Genomic DNA, 17,196 nt, shown 5'->3' with positions numbered 1-17,196 from the left:
TGTCGGGATGCCCGAAATGATTATAAAAAGTTAAAGGAACTTTTTGAGAGAGATTTGGGAGAGATTTCACATTCTTGGAGAGATTTCTCATACAGAGAGAGATTTGAGAGATATTTCACATTCTTGGAGAGATTTCTCATATAAAGTGAGATGTGAGAGAGATTTCACATTCTTGGAGAGATTTCTCATATAGAGAGAGATTTGGGAGAGATTTTTAATAGAGAGAGATAGAGTGAAAGAGATTGGGAGAGATTTCTTTTGTGACCTTTTTGAGTGTTTGGCTTTGTAACGCAAGGTTTGTAAACCTCGTTAAGTCTTGTTATGAATGTTATACACTCTCGAGGGGTATGGAATAATGTTTTATCGAGTAGTTTCATCACTTGCCCTGATTAGGGTTTAGAATTTCCGAACACGTGAAAACTCTAAGTGATACTTTGTATTAAGATTGCGAGTTGTTCAATAAGAAACATAATGGAAACCCTAATATACAAGGGTTAGATGAGTTGACCGGTTTGACTTGTTGACTTTAGTTGACTTTGACTTGGCCAAAATTGACGGTTGTCACAGCACCCCAGAATAGCTTGACACGGGTAGGTCGGCACCCCAGAATGGTCGTACCGGGTAGGTCGGCACCCCAGAATTGCCCGGCAGTATGTACGATATATGATTGTATGGTATGTGGTACGATGGGGGAACTCACTAAGCTTCGTGCTTACAGTTTATAGTTTTGGTTTCAGGTACCTCATCAGCGAAGGGGAAGGAGTCGGCGCGGTAGTAGCACATCATACACACTCGCATTGATTTCCGCACTGGAGATATTCTGGGATTTTACTCTGACATGATGCTGTTTAATGACTTGAGTTTTCAGACATGATATATTTATGTGGTTTTCTTATGAATGCTTTTATAATCAGTTAATTGAAATGAAATTTTTGGACTCGAAAATTTGGGATGTTACATATCCTGAATCAAATAAGTTAATATTTATATAGCAACATACTTTCATTCATTTCTTTTTCTTATGAAGAAATTGTACTTTGAAAAGTCTGACCAATTATGGCATTGTGGATTTTTTTAAGTACAATGTTGTAACAGAAAGAAAGGAATGTAGGGTTCTATAAGAGACAAATAAAATAAAGATGAAAGAAAATGTGTTGTAGTCCTTCAAAATAATATAAGCTTACTTTGTTCCTGAGTGGTTGAAACCAATTGAGAAGGCAGTAGTTATTTCATCCATGGCATCATATGCTCGATATGTGCAACGTAGCTGTAATTCTATGTTGAATCAATCAAGTGTTAATAAATTAATACCACAATTATTATCCATGACATGAATAATAATAATGACTAATATAAAGATTCAATGATATAAATCAAGACCAAAGCACATGCTATATTCAATTAGGGGCATTTAGTTAAATATTAAGATTAAAGAATATGATGAAGCACCTGTCCTGTGCTAGTATCCCAAAGATGAATAGGATGGTCACGAGTGGTGGTTGCAAACACACAAGAGACTGGATCTACAATACAATCAGAGTAACATAATTCTTGTTAACTGCTGATTACATGCGAAGTATCTTTACTAATAATGAAAGAAAAATGATATCAACAAAAGAACCTGAAGCAGACATGTAAGTATGCATTTTGATGAGGATTCAGGTCCATCTACAGTGTCTGTAACCAAGAACTTGAGTTTCTCTTTAAAAAAAATTATGAAATGCCTAAAGGGAGCAAATTATTAGTAAATTACACATACACATACTATTGATTAGCTATAATTGATGAAAAGAAACATTGATAAAAGAGATTCCTACTGTTCGATGAACTTTATCAGAACTTGGAGAAAGAACAATGGAGGTATTGGTAACTATAACTCCATCTTCATCATTTGAATTTATCTTATCTATAAACTCCTTCAGGGAGTTGGCATCAGAGTCACCAACTAGGGCTCTAAACGATTCAATTTCACTAAAATGGTTACCATTTGGTTGATTTGTAGTCTTTGATTCATGTTCCTCTGCTGTCTGAATCAAAAAAATGTAGATCGTTAAACTCAGATGTAAGGATGAATGGATATGATTGTGAATTAGATGATAAGAGATGGTAACAGACCTCCATTGGTGCATCTAAGGAAGTCAAATGAACAACATTTCCATCCAAATCCACTTCATTGACTATAAAATCAGAGTACCTGTAAACAAAAACATAAAATCAAAAGGCATACTCTTCATTTGAATTAAATGTAAACTCACAACTGTTCCACGTTTACAGAATCATTACGAATGTCTGAAATGAAAGGAGAATACATGTACTCCCAAGTCTGAAAGCCTGATTTGTAGAGGATGAAATGAAGAGGCTCCCAATAATTGAACACTAACCTAGGTCGCCGGAGTGGGGCTTGTATTCTTTAGAATTTGTAACAGGAGGTGAAAATGAAGCTGGTACTTAGAATCGTCGGCGTTGAAGCTAATCGTCGGTGGTCTTCAGCAACTAACATGAGGATCGAGAGTTAGTAAGAAGATTTGCCAGGAGTGGGAGGTGAGGAAGTCGCCAGGGGTGAATTATCGATCGATCGATCGAGAGAGAGAGAGAGAGAGAGAGAGACTGATGATTGAGCGTGCATGAATGAAACGAAGGGGATGCTCTCCTAATGTTGGGCATAGAAAGCTATGGGGACGACAAGTCGTCCCTATAGCTATCCACGTCCGAGCTTTATTTCCGTGAAGGGCGCGCTAAACACACATCCTTTCCCGCTTAACACACTGAGTCGAGAAGTCGTCGCTGTAGCCTCAAAAGTAAAAAAAAATCGTCAAATCTATGGCAACGAGATGTTGTCCCTATAGGTAGCCAATAGCGACGACAAATGTCGTCCCTATAGATTCTTATTCTTGTAGTGCTATGAGAGGTAGGGGCGGATCCACAATAGATCCTGGGGTATCCCGGGATACCCCTCAAAAAAAGATTCAGTACAGTAATTCTTTTAGAAAAAATTTATTTTATGTAGTGTATATATACATAATATTAATATGTTTAGTAAGATAATAACATAAGTTGTAGTTGGTTTAGGTGATTAAGGCATTAGGGGGTGTTTTTAGAGGTTGCAAGTTCAAATCTTTTTTCAAACATTTATTTTATTTTATTTTCGTAGCTCCTTTTATATAGCTTTATACGGATTATACCTATTATATTATGATTTTGTGAAAATTAAACATAAATATTGAGTTGTCCAAATAACAAAGCCATGAACTTTTAACTTTGAGATCCCTATTTCGAATCTTGGCCCTTTCGCGGGTGTACTTTATTTTGTTTATAAGTTTTTCAACTTGTTTTTTAAAATTCTAAAATTGTCTCACATCAGCCGTAACATGAAACATAGCTCATATACATCTGTTATATAAGCAAAACAAGCTTCTCAGTTCTTAATAAGTTAAACTTTTGAACGAGTTTGGGTTAAACTCGAAACCGAGTTTTGAAAACTGAGAAACCGAACCCATCGGTTTGGGATACCCTTTTACTTTGATCTTTGCTCCGCATATTTTTTTCAAAGGTTTATAATATTGTATTCACCTCCATTGGAGTTGATAGCTTTTTGGTCAATTTTATCAACCCCTTATTACATTTTAATTTACTAAAATTTATTTATTTATTTATTTTTTGGTGGGGAGGGGGGTGGTTATATAATTAAATTCCCCTCATTCAATAATATTGTCTTATTTCCTTAATTATATTTAAACTTCAAATCTTTTTATTATATTTCTTTTAATGGGTATGTAACGACTATTGAGGCAAGGGACCAAATTATTAATACAAATGTTTGAAATAGTGCTCATGTCTACAAATAATGAATCTCGTGATTAAATCTGCTTTATTTTGGATTTACGGGAACGATTTTATGTAATTAAGGGTGTTTGGATAGGAAAAAAAGAGGATGTTTATTGCTTATTGCTTATTCCCACCACAATAAGCTAAGTTTAAGTGTTTGGATAAAATCCTTAAAAATCAGCTTATTGTGTTAGAAATAAGCTAAATAAGCTAATTTTAATAAGCATCTCCCCCCTTGCTTATTGCTTATTCCCACCACAAATAAGCTAATAAGATAATCCAAACACCCCCTTACTCCATTTTTTGTAATGGGTTGTAAAAAAGAGTTAATTATACCAAAGAACTTGTATTGTTGGTGGAAAAATCTCCAACGAGGTATTAAGGGTTTGTTGCAACAAAATGAGTAGTTTAAGGGTAGAGTATTCTATAGAATGTATGTAAATTTGTCATTCTAAGTAAAAGAGTTATTTACATTTTGGTCCTCATGGTTGGCACTCATTTGCATTTTTGGTTCAAATTTTTAAGAAATTGGTATGAAATATGAATGGTCCTCATAGTTTCCAAATGCATCACAGTTGGTCTTTTTGCCTAACATCGTTAGAATTTTCTAATTACTCCTAATGTAAAAAGACATTTTTGTCCTTGGACCAAATTTAATAAAATTTATAAACTTCAGGGACCATTTTCAAAAAATGGTAAGAAAACCGAAATAAAAAGCCCTAAATCTAGTAGCACTCATCACTATTCTCCCCAAACGCCTTAGAAAATGTCCTCATCCGCTTCCGACAAATCCAATGCCACCCATATGTGTCGCCTCTGTTATCGTCACTACCATCACCTCCATCATATGTCACCACTTCTACTCCTTTAATCTTCTTATCTTTCTCTTCTATTACCGCCACCTCTTTGCCCCACCTTCTATTGGTTTCCTGATAGTCACTACACACGAGCCACCACTACTGCCTCACATATGCCATGACACTATGACATCACCACCATCTCACCCAAGTACCTCAGGAAGAATCAAAAATTCAGGAGTAATCCCACCCTAAAAAAAAACTACACTACCAACTTTCTCTCTGATGTCGATGCCAATATGGGATCCCCCAACCCCCTTTCCTTTCGCATGAAACTCCGATGATGATGTTCGTGCTCGTGCTCGTACCCATAATAGCATCGTTACCCCTATATATCCTTCGTCCACTTCTTCCTCTCCTATCGCTTTAAGACCGGCTACGACCTCCCTCCTCTTTCCTCGTCATGTTTGGCCCTCTTCCACTTCCACTGTCTTTTTCCATCATTAATGTGTTGGATTGCAACCTTAAATTAAGATTGGTCGTTAATATTGTGCTAAGAATTTCAATCGACTTTGGTACCAAGAATTTGAAATAAAGATCGATTATTGAGTTCATTCTTGCCCCATAGACCCACGAGTGTATATACCTTTCACATTTCACTTTTCTTGTGTCACGTCATGTCATTGTGACTTTATTTTTCCTCCTCTCCTTCGATCTTCAAAACCCAAGAAATAGTCACTTTTCATTTCTTTTTACCTTTTTATTTTTTTTTTAAAATATATTTTATACAAATATTATATTTTTTTAAGAAAATTAAAAACCATAAACTTTAATATATATATATATATATATATATATATATATTAACTTTTTAGTATATATAATTTAATATAAACTAAAACAAAAGCGAAACTCACGATTGGTCAATAGAAACAAGAGAGAGAATGTGGGATATGGTACCCACACCATATATTTTTTTAGAGAAATTAAATATTCTCCTACTTTTGTTCCTACAAATCCTCCTATCCAATTAAATGATGACATGTGTCATAGTAGTATATTAAAATATCATTAAATGGGTATTAAATGTTATATATATATATATATATATATATATATATATATTTAATTAGGTAGGAAGATTTGTAGGAACAAAAAGTAGAAGGGTATTTAATTTCTCATTTTTTAGCCTAAACCACAATTAAAATGAGGTGTTTCTGGACCAAACCGCATAATCTGCTTAAGACCACACCGTCCAACCTTAGCATTCATTAGCATTTTCGGAGAATGATTATGAAACATGAATTTAATTGGCAGAAATTAATTCTCAAAAACGGTTAGATTAAAGTTAGTAATTTAAATTTGGTTTTGATTTTAAGATAGATATTTGAATGCGGTGGTGGTGGTGACATTTTTAGTTGGTTGTGTTGGTAGACGACTATCTTAGGTGGTCGTGCATAATCATTTTAGACGTGTAGTGAGAAAAATATTAAAAAACAAACGGTTCTAATAAAAAGATAGAGAAAAAATGAAGGCATATAAACAAGACAAAGTAAGAATAAAATTGTTATTTACCACGACTTAACATTAATATTCTAACTATCAGTATCAACTATTAAGACCAAAGTTATAGATTTTAAAACTAATAATATGTATCAATTGTTTATAAATTTGGATTAAAGTGCACGAAAATAGTAAGTACTCATATATTCTTTTACTTTCTCTAAGGTCCCATTTGATAGTTGCTGACTGAGAAATTTCTGTCTGGGTAAGAAATCATGACTGAATAAGAAATCATGTTGTTTGCTTGTACATTGTTAGGCGTGTCAAACCCAAAAAATAAAGGGGTACGATATACTCCAAAATAATCCCACTATATTGCACTAGAAAGGTAGTACAAGGCAAGTAGGGTCGATCCACAGAGACACGGGACAATCAGTCTATACCTGTTTTGCGTAAGGTATTTGTTCACAAAAGATTAAGAGGGGGGTTTTGAATGCAATGATTAAACAAACAAATTTAAAACACGAGTAAACAGCTAAACGAATGAATTAAGTTCAGATTTTTGTAAGGACTCCAACTTCATGTATGACAATCCAGCAATGTGAATCAAAGATGACAAGACATTTGTTTCATTCTATCTAAGTTGGTACTTGAAAGTGTTAACAAGCTCTAACACTTTCCATTCACCATATTAATCAATCAAAACAAGCTCTTTGATTAATCCTAACCTTACTAACCTAATCTAAACAAGCTCTTAGAATTAGATTAAAAGATTGCATTAAGCTTATTGTGAATGTTCCCAACAATACCCAATACTCCTCACAAGCTCGGGAGCGGAAGAATGTGTGAAAAGATTTACACTAAATTCATTCATAAGAAATCAATTTAATGCTTGTTACTTAGTTCAATTCACAAAGCAATTACGGATTTTGCAAAATGAATAACTTGAATGACCTAACCCTAATTCAAATGGCCAATAAGAATCATTATTAAAATCAAACATTCGATTGACATAAAATCAGTTTCACTAGATAGAAATTAAACACAAACATCAGGTCATATGATTTGATTCACAACCAAAAAGTCAAGACATGAAATTGGAGAAGTTAGGGTTCTAGCCACACATGGCTAGAACAAGATTAACAAGTTTAAAAGATGAAATTAAGTGCTAAAGTGCTTACAAAGAAGAAATTAAAATGTTTCCCAATGATTAACGGACAAACCCTTGCTAAAACCCTTGAATTCTCCTCTCCAAAAGTGCTCTGGTATGTTCTGTTTTTGTAAAAAATGACCCAATTCCCGTAATATGAAAAATAGGAAAAACTGTCAAAAGGCAGTTTTTGGGTCGAACACGACCCGTATTAAAATAGGCTAAACTGACACGGGTCGTGTTCAGCAGTCAACACGGCCCGTGTTGATTTGCACTAAACTGACACGAGTCGTGTTCAACATGGTCAACAGCTTCTTCTTGGTCAAACACGTCCCGTGCTCACTTTTCAGTGTAAATCCAACACGCCCCGTGTACCCCTCTGACTCCGAATCCAAACTTGATTTTTTTCAACTTTTTCGTTCTTCGCCCGATCATCCCGAAATCTTCACCAATGCTTCCCGGCACCTCCCAAAGCGCATTCCAAGCTCCGGTTTACCTGAAAAAGACATGAAAGTGTGCAAATAAGGTTGTTCTAGAGACTAACATGAATATGATGAAATGCAAGAAAAAGGAAGAACAATTATGCTAAATAGATGCATGAAATGGGACTAAAAGGTGTGCAAAAAGGTGTACAAATTGCATCTAACACACATATGACTGAATGTGCTGACTAATGAAAAATGATCATTTTACCCTTCACAAGCAATTCAAAAAGGAAACTCATTCTCTTAAAGTGTAATAAATATAGAATTTTGGGAAGATAGAAGCTAAAAACCTTATTTCAATATCTTTAGACACTTTTAAAAAATTAAATGATATCCTTAATTACCTAAAGACATTATGATCATCAACATTCAAGTAGAAAAAACAAGTAATGAACATAATGACTTTTCTCATCAGGTATATAAATCCCCAGCCTGAAAAACAAACACCAAGAATTAATTCATTTGTAGACATTATATTCAAAACTCATTGCTGCTCTAAATACATTGTTTGTCATCGAAAGTGAGCAATAAATGGACAGGTTTATGTGAAAACAAATCTATAACTAATAGCAAAACTTTGTGATTCTATATAGGTCCATGCCTTAGATAAGTGGTTAAGTTTTTTCCTAAAGCTAAAACAAAAGCCAAACAAAACAATCATTTTTTGGGTTTAAACAAACAAATAAAAAGTACAAATCAAATATAAGCTACTGAAAGCAAATGTTTAGAACCGGTGATGCTAAAGGAACTATGAAGTCTACTGTGTAAAGGAAAAACAATATGATTCTTAATTTTAAGCTAAATTAATTCAAATTCAACCGTAAATCCTTTTGATATCGGCTGAATGATTGAATTTGATCTTCACCAAATCTTTTGATTAACACTTTTCATGTACAAATGAATGAAGACAAGTTCATAAACTTAAAATTTATCAGAATTTCACCATAATTGTAATCTAAGATCCTGCATATTGCAAAAAAAAAATTACCAGACTAAAAGAAGATTTTATCAGTAGATGGGGGAAATCGATGATGAGGGTTTGCAGGAGAAATTGGTGGAAGAAGGGAAAGGTGATAGAGGTTGCACAACATCGACCAGATGGAGGCGTGAAGTAATCAGATGCGTGAAGAGGATAGAATCGATGAAGATGGAATCAATTTTAGAGATGAGAAATCAGCAGCTTACCATCGATTTGGAGGATAGCAATGGCGACGAGGATGGAGGACGGAAGCGGCGACGAGGCTGGATGATGGCGGCGAGGTCAAAGGCCGAATATTGCTTGTCGTCGCTGAGATGATGAGGATTTGGATGGAATATCGCTTGTTCAAAGGCCACAGAAGATCGATGCAAAGGGTAAAGATGTGAAGTTCTCAGTCAACTAATTTTTTTTCACTAAATCTGGTAAGAAGAAAAATAATTTGGTCAGACCTTTAAACATGCAAATCAAACAAATTGGGCTGCCCGAATCAGAGAAAAAACACTGACTTAACTCAGTCAGATTGAAATCAAACGACCCCTAGGGTTTCATTTAAAGTTGTGATTTTAAATTTCATTATTTTTCATCTTTATATTTTCAGAAACTTGATGGGAGCATAGGCCCAAACTAATGAGATTCACAAAATTTCTGCAAATTCAAATTCCACCCGCCACTCCGCAAATCATTCAACACCACCTCCCCAATGGACTCAACTACGCAGCATACGGCCGCCTCATCCAACACTGCACCAACCACCGTCTCATCCGCCAAGCTAAGCTACTCCATGGCAAACTCATTCTCTCCTCCGTCACCCTCGACAACTTCTTGGCTTCAAAACTCATCACTTTTTACTCTAAAACCAACAACCTTTTCGAAGCCCACAAGGTGTTCGACCAAATTCCCAACAAGAACACTTTCTCTTGGAACGCATTGCTCATGGGCTACTCAATGAACAACAAGCACCCAGATACACTGAAGCTTTTCCGGAGTTTCTTATCTGCCTCTTCGATGTCTGTAAAACCAGATAATTACACTGTTACATGTGTGTCAAAGGCTTTGTCCTCGTTGGGTTATGAATCAAGCTTCGCTAAAACATTTCACTGTTATATCATCCGGAACGGGTTAGATTCCGATATCTTTGTGGTAAATGCTTTGATAACTTTCTACTGTAGGTGTGATGAGATTGATACAGCAAGAACTTTGTTTGATCTTGCGCCCGATAAAGATCTCGTGTCCTGGAATTCAATGATGGCAGGGTATTCACAAGGAGGATTCTACGAAAAATGCAAAGAATTATATTCAAAGATTTTAAACTTGGAAGACATAACACCAAATGAGTTCACAGTAATCAGCATCCTGCAAGCATGTGCACAGTCGAATGATCTAAATTTAGGTATGAAAGTTCATAAATTTGTGATAGACAATCAAATTCAAACGGATCTTCCAGTTTGCAATGCGTTCATCACAATGTACGCCAAATGTGGCAGTTTGGATTACGCTCACCAACTGTTCGATGAAATGTCTGAGAAAGATGAAATCAGCTATGGCTCTATAATATCAGGGTACATGCTACATGGCTTTGTAGACAAAGCCATGAAGCTTTTCAGGGAAATGAAAACACCAGGTTTGAGTACATGGAATGCTATGATCTCAGGTCATTTTCAGAACAATTTGTATGAAAAGGTAATCGATTTACTCCATGAGATGCAAGAAAACAGTTTCAAACCAAACACTGTAACACTCTCAAACATTTTTCCTACACTTTCACATTTATCAAATCTAAAAGGATCAAAAGAGACACACGCATACGCAATCAGAAACAGTTATGACACAAACATCTATGTAGCAACAGGGATTATCGACACCTATGCTAAATTAGGTTTTCTCAATGGGGCCCACATAGCTTTTAACCAATCAGAAAAGAGAAGTGTAATCATATGGACATCAATAATCTCAGCATATTCTTCACATGGAGATGTAAACTCAACACTTGATTTATTCAATCAAATGATAAAAGAAGGTATATATCCAGATCCTGTGACATTCACATCTGTATTATCAGCTTGTGCTCATTCTGGATATGTAAATGAAGCTTTTAGGGTATTTGAAAGCATGTTACCTAAATACAATATTCATCCATCCATGGAGCATTATGCATGTATAGTAGGTGTTTTAACTAGGGCTTTGAAGCTATATGAAGCTGTGGAGTTTATAAAGAAAATGCCTTTTGAAGGTAGTGAAAAAGTTTGGGGTGCATTGCTTCATGGGGCTTCAGTTTGTGGTGATGTTGAAATTGGGAAATTTGCTTTTGATTATTTGTTTGACATTGAGCCTGAAAATACTGGAAATTATATAATAATGGCAAATTTATATTCACAAGCTGGGAGATTTGAAGAGGCTGAAAATGTTAGGGTGATGTTAAATAAATTTGGGTTGAAAAAGATTGCGGGTTGTAGTTGGATAGAAACGCCAGGTGGCATGCAAAGTTTTATAGCTAAAGATTTATCAAATGAAAGAAGTGATGAAATATATGCGATTTTGGATGGATTATTTAACTTGATGAGAGAAGATAAGTATGGTGTAAGTGAATATTTTTATGAGGAAGGTGATTGTTGCTTGGAATTAAATCATTCGATCATAGTATAGAGGGAAAGTTTTCATATTTTTGCTATTATATATATATTGTGTTACCTTATGGAGTTAAGTTATATCATGATCTTGTCATCATAAAAATGGTAAAAAAGTTAAGTGTTTTATACAAATAACCATGTATGTGGAAAGTGACATGTCATCATAATTCAAATCATTATCAAGAGGTTACTTATTGCTATAAAAATTATTTGAAAAGCAAGAAAAAATAAATGTACAACGTTATAATAAGGAAAAATAAAATAAAAAATGCATTGTTATTTCTTGCATTTAGGTGTAGTTATTGATTTTGCAACCCAAAATATTAAAATTTAGAATCACACATGATTTTTTGGGATGTGTAGGTTGCAAATACCGATGCATAATTTAGTAAATTTTCAACTAACAATCACACATATTCCCATATAAGTTGTCACTAGTTTACAACATTTATCCATTATTAATGCTTTTAATGTAGGGACAAGAGGATGTATGCATGGGCCAAATTGTATTTTATTCACTTGTGATTGTTTTATTAGTAAAATAAGAGAATGAAAAGAACATACATTGCCAATTGCCAAACATGCTACTTTTAGACACACACTTGTCGACAAAATTCCAACATTTCCAGCCACTCCCTTCCATTCTACTCCATCACTTCACACGCTTAAAAGTCCTCCTCCTTTACACACACACAAACATATATGTATCAATGTATGTAGTATATCTAAAAGAATTACATGGTTATGTTCATTTGGATCATTAAATATAGAGTAAATTACAAATTTGGTCCTGAGTATTGATGATTTTTGCAAATTGAATCCCATTTTTGTTTTGCAATTTTGATCTTTATTTGAGGTTCTTGTAACGACTTCACATCTCGAGTACATAATTACCTTTATGTGATCGTTCAATTAATGATTTTATACGACATTCGAAAATTCCTCCAAGAATAACATTTCGTACACATATAAATCAAAATTTCATTTTAACAGTTTCATGTAAAACTTTCACATGAACATGGAGTAAATTTATGAATTTATGACCACATATAGGATCACTTAACACGCAAAACTCATTAAAATACTCCCACCAAATTCTCAAAAGCATATTGGTGTACTATATCAGTACATATTATTATTTCACCTCTTTTACTTTTCACAAATAATGAAACCTTACTTTTAATGCAAAATGGTATCCAATGACAGATCATTACATATACTTACATTAGTTGCTCTATAGTATATGTTTTAATGCGTAGAACACAAGTTTGTAATGCAAGACAACAAATGATCCTAATTCACTAAAATTCTAGATTTTTTTTTTATAGAACTAATCAATTAGAGCCCACCATAAATTTAACAAACACTCTTCCCCACACACGTAACTACTTGAATAAAACCCCTTATCTCTTTTTCTTCTTTTGGCACATGATCCCGTAATGGAAGAGAAGCCCACCGGAAGTACAATCATGGCAGCACTCTCCACCCTCACCCCGCCACAAATCTCCTCCCTGACCACCACCATCTCCGCCCTCTTCCACCTCCACCACCGCCGTCTCTCCTCCCTCCTCTCCTCTCACACCCTCTTCTCCCTTTCCCTCCACCACCTCCACACCCTCTCCCTCAATCAAAAATCCCTCCTCATTTCCCGCCACCTCTTATCAATCCTCTCCCACCTCTCCCACTTCCTCCACCCCAAAACTGCCGGATCACCACCATACAACACCACCGTGGTCAACGTCAACCACCGTGACCTTGACTCTGTTCTACTGTTACTCCTTCTATGTGAACTCCATCAACATGATCCGGAATCACTCAAGACATTATCGCCGGAAAAGTGGCGGGAGTCGCTTTCCGGTTATGTCTCCACCACCATGTTGACTCTCTCCGGCATTGGGTTCTCCAACAGTGAAACGTTGAGGAAATATGTTGAAGTGGTGACAAGGTGCCGGAAGTTTGTGGAGGTGATGGGCGGTGGTGGAGATGGGAAGGAAGGGAGAGAGGTGGCGGCGTCTGTGACGGCAGTTGTGGCACTGCCGTCGGTGGAGGTGGAGCAAGGAGGAAAAGAGTGTGTTGTGTGTAAAGAAGAGATGAGGGAAGGGAGAGATGTGTGTGAATTGCCTTGTGAACATCGGTTTCATTGGATGTGTATATTGCCATGGTTGATTAAGAGGAACACGTGTCCTTGCTGCCGCCATCAGCTGCCGACTGATGATGTATACGGCGAGCTTGAGCGGCAGTGGGCGGTTCTTGTGAAAATAAGTGATGGTTATTATTAGATTTTTTTTATATGAAAATTAAGAATTATAAATTTAAAATTTTCTTCCTTAGACATCTAACAATGTGTTGCATGTTAAGCATAATACTACTCGTTGATTTTGTTAATTGATTGTTTTTTTTTTAATATTTAAGAGCTTAATGAGTTAAGTATTTCGTCTGAACAACTGTATTATATTTAATATGGACATCTTGACTTAATAGATTAAGTCAAGAAACATGTATTAAGACGTTAACCCTATTTTTCTTCTTAACGTTAAAATTGATGAATGTTGTTAACTCGATTAGTATTGTGTGACAAACAATTAAAATTTAAGGATAAAATGGTCATCTGACTTTTTTTTGTGAAATATTTAAAGAAACTTTATACACATAAGATTTTATCCACGCCGACCTCAAATTAAAATTAATAAGGAAAAAGAGAAAAACAACATTCTAAGAAGGGGTCTTATAGTTCTTTAATATCCACAAATTTTGTATAATTTAAAGGGTAGGGGATGGGTGATGATTGAATATCATTATCAATATATATGTGGTACTTGTAGAGATTTTAATGCACAATGGTGATCGAGTATGTTGATTGGAATGTTACATCTTATATTAAATACAATGATGTGTTTAGCAAATTGTGCATTATGCTTAAAAATTGTAAACAAAACCAGAACATAGTCTACGTGGTCACACTAAAATGTTGACATATCTTGTTTATATTACATGGCACATAGCACACCAATGGATGAGCGTTTGGCTGTGAAGCGGCTTGTGTGTAGAGCATCATGTGGTAGGCATTTTTATGCACTTAAACGGGTAAAATACATAGAATGGCAAGTCTCATTTGTTTTGGAGCTTCAAATCATTCATAAATCATATTTTCAAAAAAAAAATTTACTTTATATTTTATCCCGGATTTCTATTACGGAAATAGCTAGTGTTATTGTTTTTGTTAAAACTAATTGAAATATGTGTATATTTTAGGTTTGAAATCGTTACTTAACATGACTTGGTTCCATATAAGCATATAAAATATTCTATGAATCTATGATTATATTTAGACAAGAAGTTTCATGCTCATTGATTTAAGTTTAAGAGCATTGGATACAAAATGATCAAAATCAACTTACATTAATTACTTTAATAGATTATAACAAAATGATCAAAATCAACGTACATTAAATACTTTAAGAGATCATAACTAAATCAAGTCCTTGAACCCATCATGTAATTTTACTCTTAAGGTTTTGGAACAATTTTTCTTGATGTATTTGGTCCACCATGTCCATCATAGACCCCGATAAACATGCAAAGGTTGTGACTTCAATGAACTCAATGTTCATGATTCAACTTGCATATGACACTCTAAAAATTGTTTAACTAGATTTTCTCATTGAAATTAACCACTTAAATGAGACCACATATCATGATATTGTCGTCATGAATCATGATAAGAGTCTTGCGGTTGTGGTGCAAAATTTCATATAGGAGGTTCAAAGTTCAAAACTTGTATGCCTAAATATTATTGGTATTGTGCGATTTATCCCCACGTGATGGCATGTGAGGAGGGTTCTATATTAAGCGATTTACCATTTTTTTTAGATCTTTATCCACAACAATCTATCCATTCCTTTTGTATTTATACCTAATTAACATGAAGATATAATTGATGAGGAAACCATAATCTTATATGGCATCAAAGTTTCTTTTCTAAACGATTGTTTCTCGAAACATGTGTCACTCTAAAAGTTGTTGGATTAACTGTCTAATGTCTTAACTAAATTAATATAATTTTAGTGAATAAAAATAAAGTCATTTTTAGTTGGGTTGCCCTCATAACCAGGAAATACCTTGATATATTAATTAAAAGAGATATAAATGATTTATTAATATATTATATGATTAACATATTAATTAGAAATAGTTAATAATTAACTAAAAATTAATCCAAATTAATTAGAAATAATTTTAGGTTAAGTAGAATTGATTAAAATGTGCAATGGGTGAATTGCAATTGTTCAATAGTTGAGCAAGAAATGCAATTTTAGATCATTCCTTGCCCTGTACGGTTTTAAGGAGTGTCCAGAAGGATTTCGGAAGTCTCCTGAATCAGATAAGGAAAATGTATTTGAATCAAATTAAAATACTATTATTTTTATATTCAAATATGAGGTTTCGGGGTTATTTGACAACTATATAAACGGTCATAACCCTTATGAAAACCGATCCCTCACCCTCTCATAAGCAATCATATATTTCTCTCTCTCTCTCTCTCTCTCTCTCTCTCTCTCTCAATAACGATCATAAGGTTTTGGGTGCGACGTTGTGACTTTCTCATGGAAGTATGTCATCAACATACAATACCAGGAAAGTCACTATACTCCCACTAGCCTTGACATACACACATGACTCATCGTCACTACTAGAAAAACCAAACTCTTTGACTTTCTCATGGAAGCAAATATTACAGCTGCGAGATGCTTGTTTCAATCCATAAATGGATTTCTCAAACTTACACACTCTTTCAGGAAACTTGTCATGTACGAAACCCTCTGGCTGACTCATGTAAACATCCTCAGTCAACTTCCCATTTAGGAAAGTGGTCTTAACATCCATTTTCCATAATTCATAATCATGAAACGTTGTTATTGCTAGCATAATCCTGATAGACTTTATCTTAGCCACTGGTGAGAAGGTATCATCATAGTTAATCCCTTGGGTTTGAGTAAATCCCATCACAACCAGTCGTGCCTTGAATGTGTGCACATTTCCATCCATTACGGTCTTCTTCTTAAAGAACCATTTGCACCCTACTATCTTTCGACCTGGTACGTGATCAACCAACTTCCAAAATTGGTTATCATATATAGGCTGGATCTCGCTATCCATTGCCTTTGTCCACTTGGCAGCCTCAGGGCTCGCCATCACTTCCTTGTATTTGGTTGTCTCATCTAAATTTATTAGTGTACCATCACTGATAAACATGTGACCATCCAATGTTATATGGAAACCATAGAATGAAAGTGACATGCTAACCCTACTGGATCGACGAAGAGGTAAAGAATTGTCAATGGGCTCAACAGGAGTCTCATCCTCAAGTTGAGAGTTAGTGTCTTTTAAGGTTCCTTTATTGGTTGACTCTTAAATCTCTTCAAGTTCAATTGAACTCCCAATGTCCTCTTTGAATATGAGCTCTCTCTTGCGCGAAAGACTCCTCTTCGAGCTACAAATACCACGTTCTCACTAGGTCTGTAGAATAAGTATCCAAGAGACTTCTATGGGTAGCCAATGAAAATACAACTCTCGGCTATGGGTTCTAGTTTGTCATGAGTTTCTCGTCTCACGAGAGCCTCACAACTCCATACCTTGATATGTGCCAACGGGGGAACTTTCCGTATTCACATCTCGTGAGGAGTTTTGGAAACCTTCTTAGTAGGAAAAAGACTTAGGATATGGGCGGTTATCTCTAAGGCATACCCCCCATAAAGAAATAGGAAGTGAAGCTCGACTCGTCATGGAACGAACCATGTCTAACAAGGTTCGATTTCTCCTCTTAGCCACA

General features: G+C 35.1%; 2 protein-coding genes and 2 long non-coding RNA genes across 4 annotated transcripts; 2 read left to right on the top strand and 2 right to left on the bottom strand.

Annotated features, from left to right (window-relative positions):
- Positions 1-1,069: 1,069 nt before the first annotated feature.
- On the bottom strand, positions 1,070-1,720 carry LOC145119257 (uncharacterized). Its single transcript, XR_013713760.1, has 3 exons — positions 1,622-1,720; positions 1,450-1,523; positions 1,070-1,267 (listed from the first exon to the last, which is right to left on the bottom strand). It is a non-coding gene; the product is annotated as an uncharacterized LOC145119257 (long non-coding RNA).
- Positions 1,721-1,822: 102 nt separating this feature from the next.
- Positions 1,823-2,587, bottom strand: LOC145118574 (uncharacterized). The gene is made up of 3 exons (XR_013713363.1): positions 2,310-2,587; positions 2,116-2,194; positions 1,823-2,027 (listed from the first exon to the last, which is right to left on the bottom strand). It is a non-coding gene; the product is annotated as an uncharacterized LOC145118574 (long non-coding RNA).
- A 6,664-nt stretch (positions 2,588-9,251) lies between these two features.
- Positions 9,252-11,398, top strand: LOC145118587 (Pentatricopeptide repeat (PPR) superfamily protein). The gene has a single exon (XM_079054283.1). The coding sequence runs from the start codon at positions 9,367-9,369 to the stop codon at positions 11,380-11,382; it is 2,016 nt and encodes a 671-aa protein (XP_078910409.1). The 5' UTR covers positions 9,252-9,366; the 3' UTR covers positions 11,383-11,398.
- Positions 11,399-12,697: 1,299 nt separating this feature from the next.
- SGR9 (RING/U-box superfamily protein) lies at positions 12,698-13,751 on the top strand. Its single transcript, XM_079058293.1, has one exon. It carries the CDS (start codon positions 12,806-12,808, stop codon positions 13,643-13,645), a length of 840 nt encoding a protein of 279 aa, XP_078914419.1. The 5' UTR covers positions 12,698-12,805; the 3' UTR covers positions 13,646-13,751.
- Positions 13,752-17,196: the final 3,445 nt, after the last annotated feature.

This window comes from Lactuca virosa, chromosome 6 (genome assembly GCF_052849685.1).
Source record: "Lactuca virosa cultivar CGN04683 chromosome 6, Lactuca_virosa_CGN04683_v6, whole genome shotgun sequence".
Classification (NCBI taxonomy): Eukaryota; Viridiplantae; Streptophyta; class Magnoliopsida; order Asterales; family Asteraceae; genus Lactuca; species Lactuca virosa.
This window is presented reverse-complemented; position numbering and strand designations above follow the sequence as displayed.

Excerpts from the sequence above, each read along its gene's own strand:
- LOC145118587 (XM_079054283.1), top strand. The coding sequence starts at position 9,367 with ATGAGATTCACAAAATTTCTGCAAATTCAAATTCCACCCGCCACTCCG.
- SGR9 (XM_079058293.1), top strand. The coding sequence starts at position 12,806 with ATGGAAGAGAAGCCCACCGGAAGTACAATCATGGCAGCACTCTCCACC.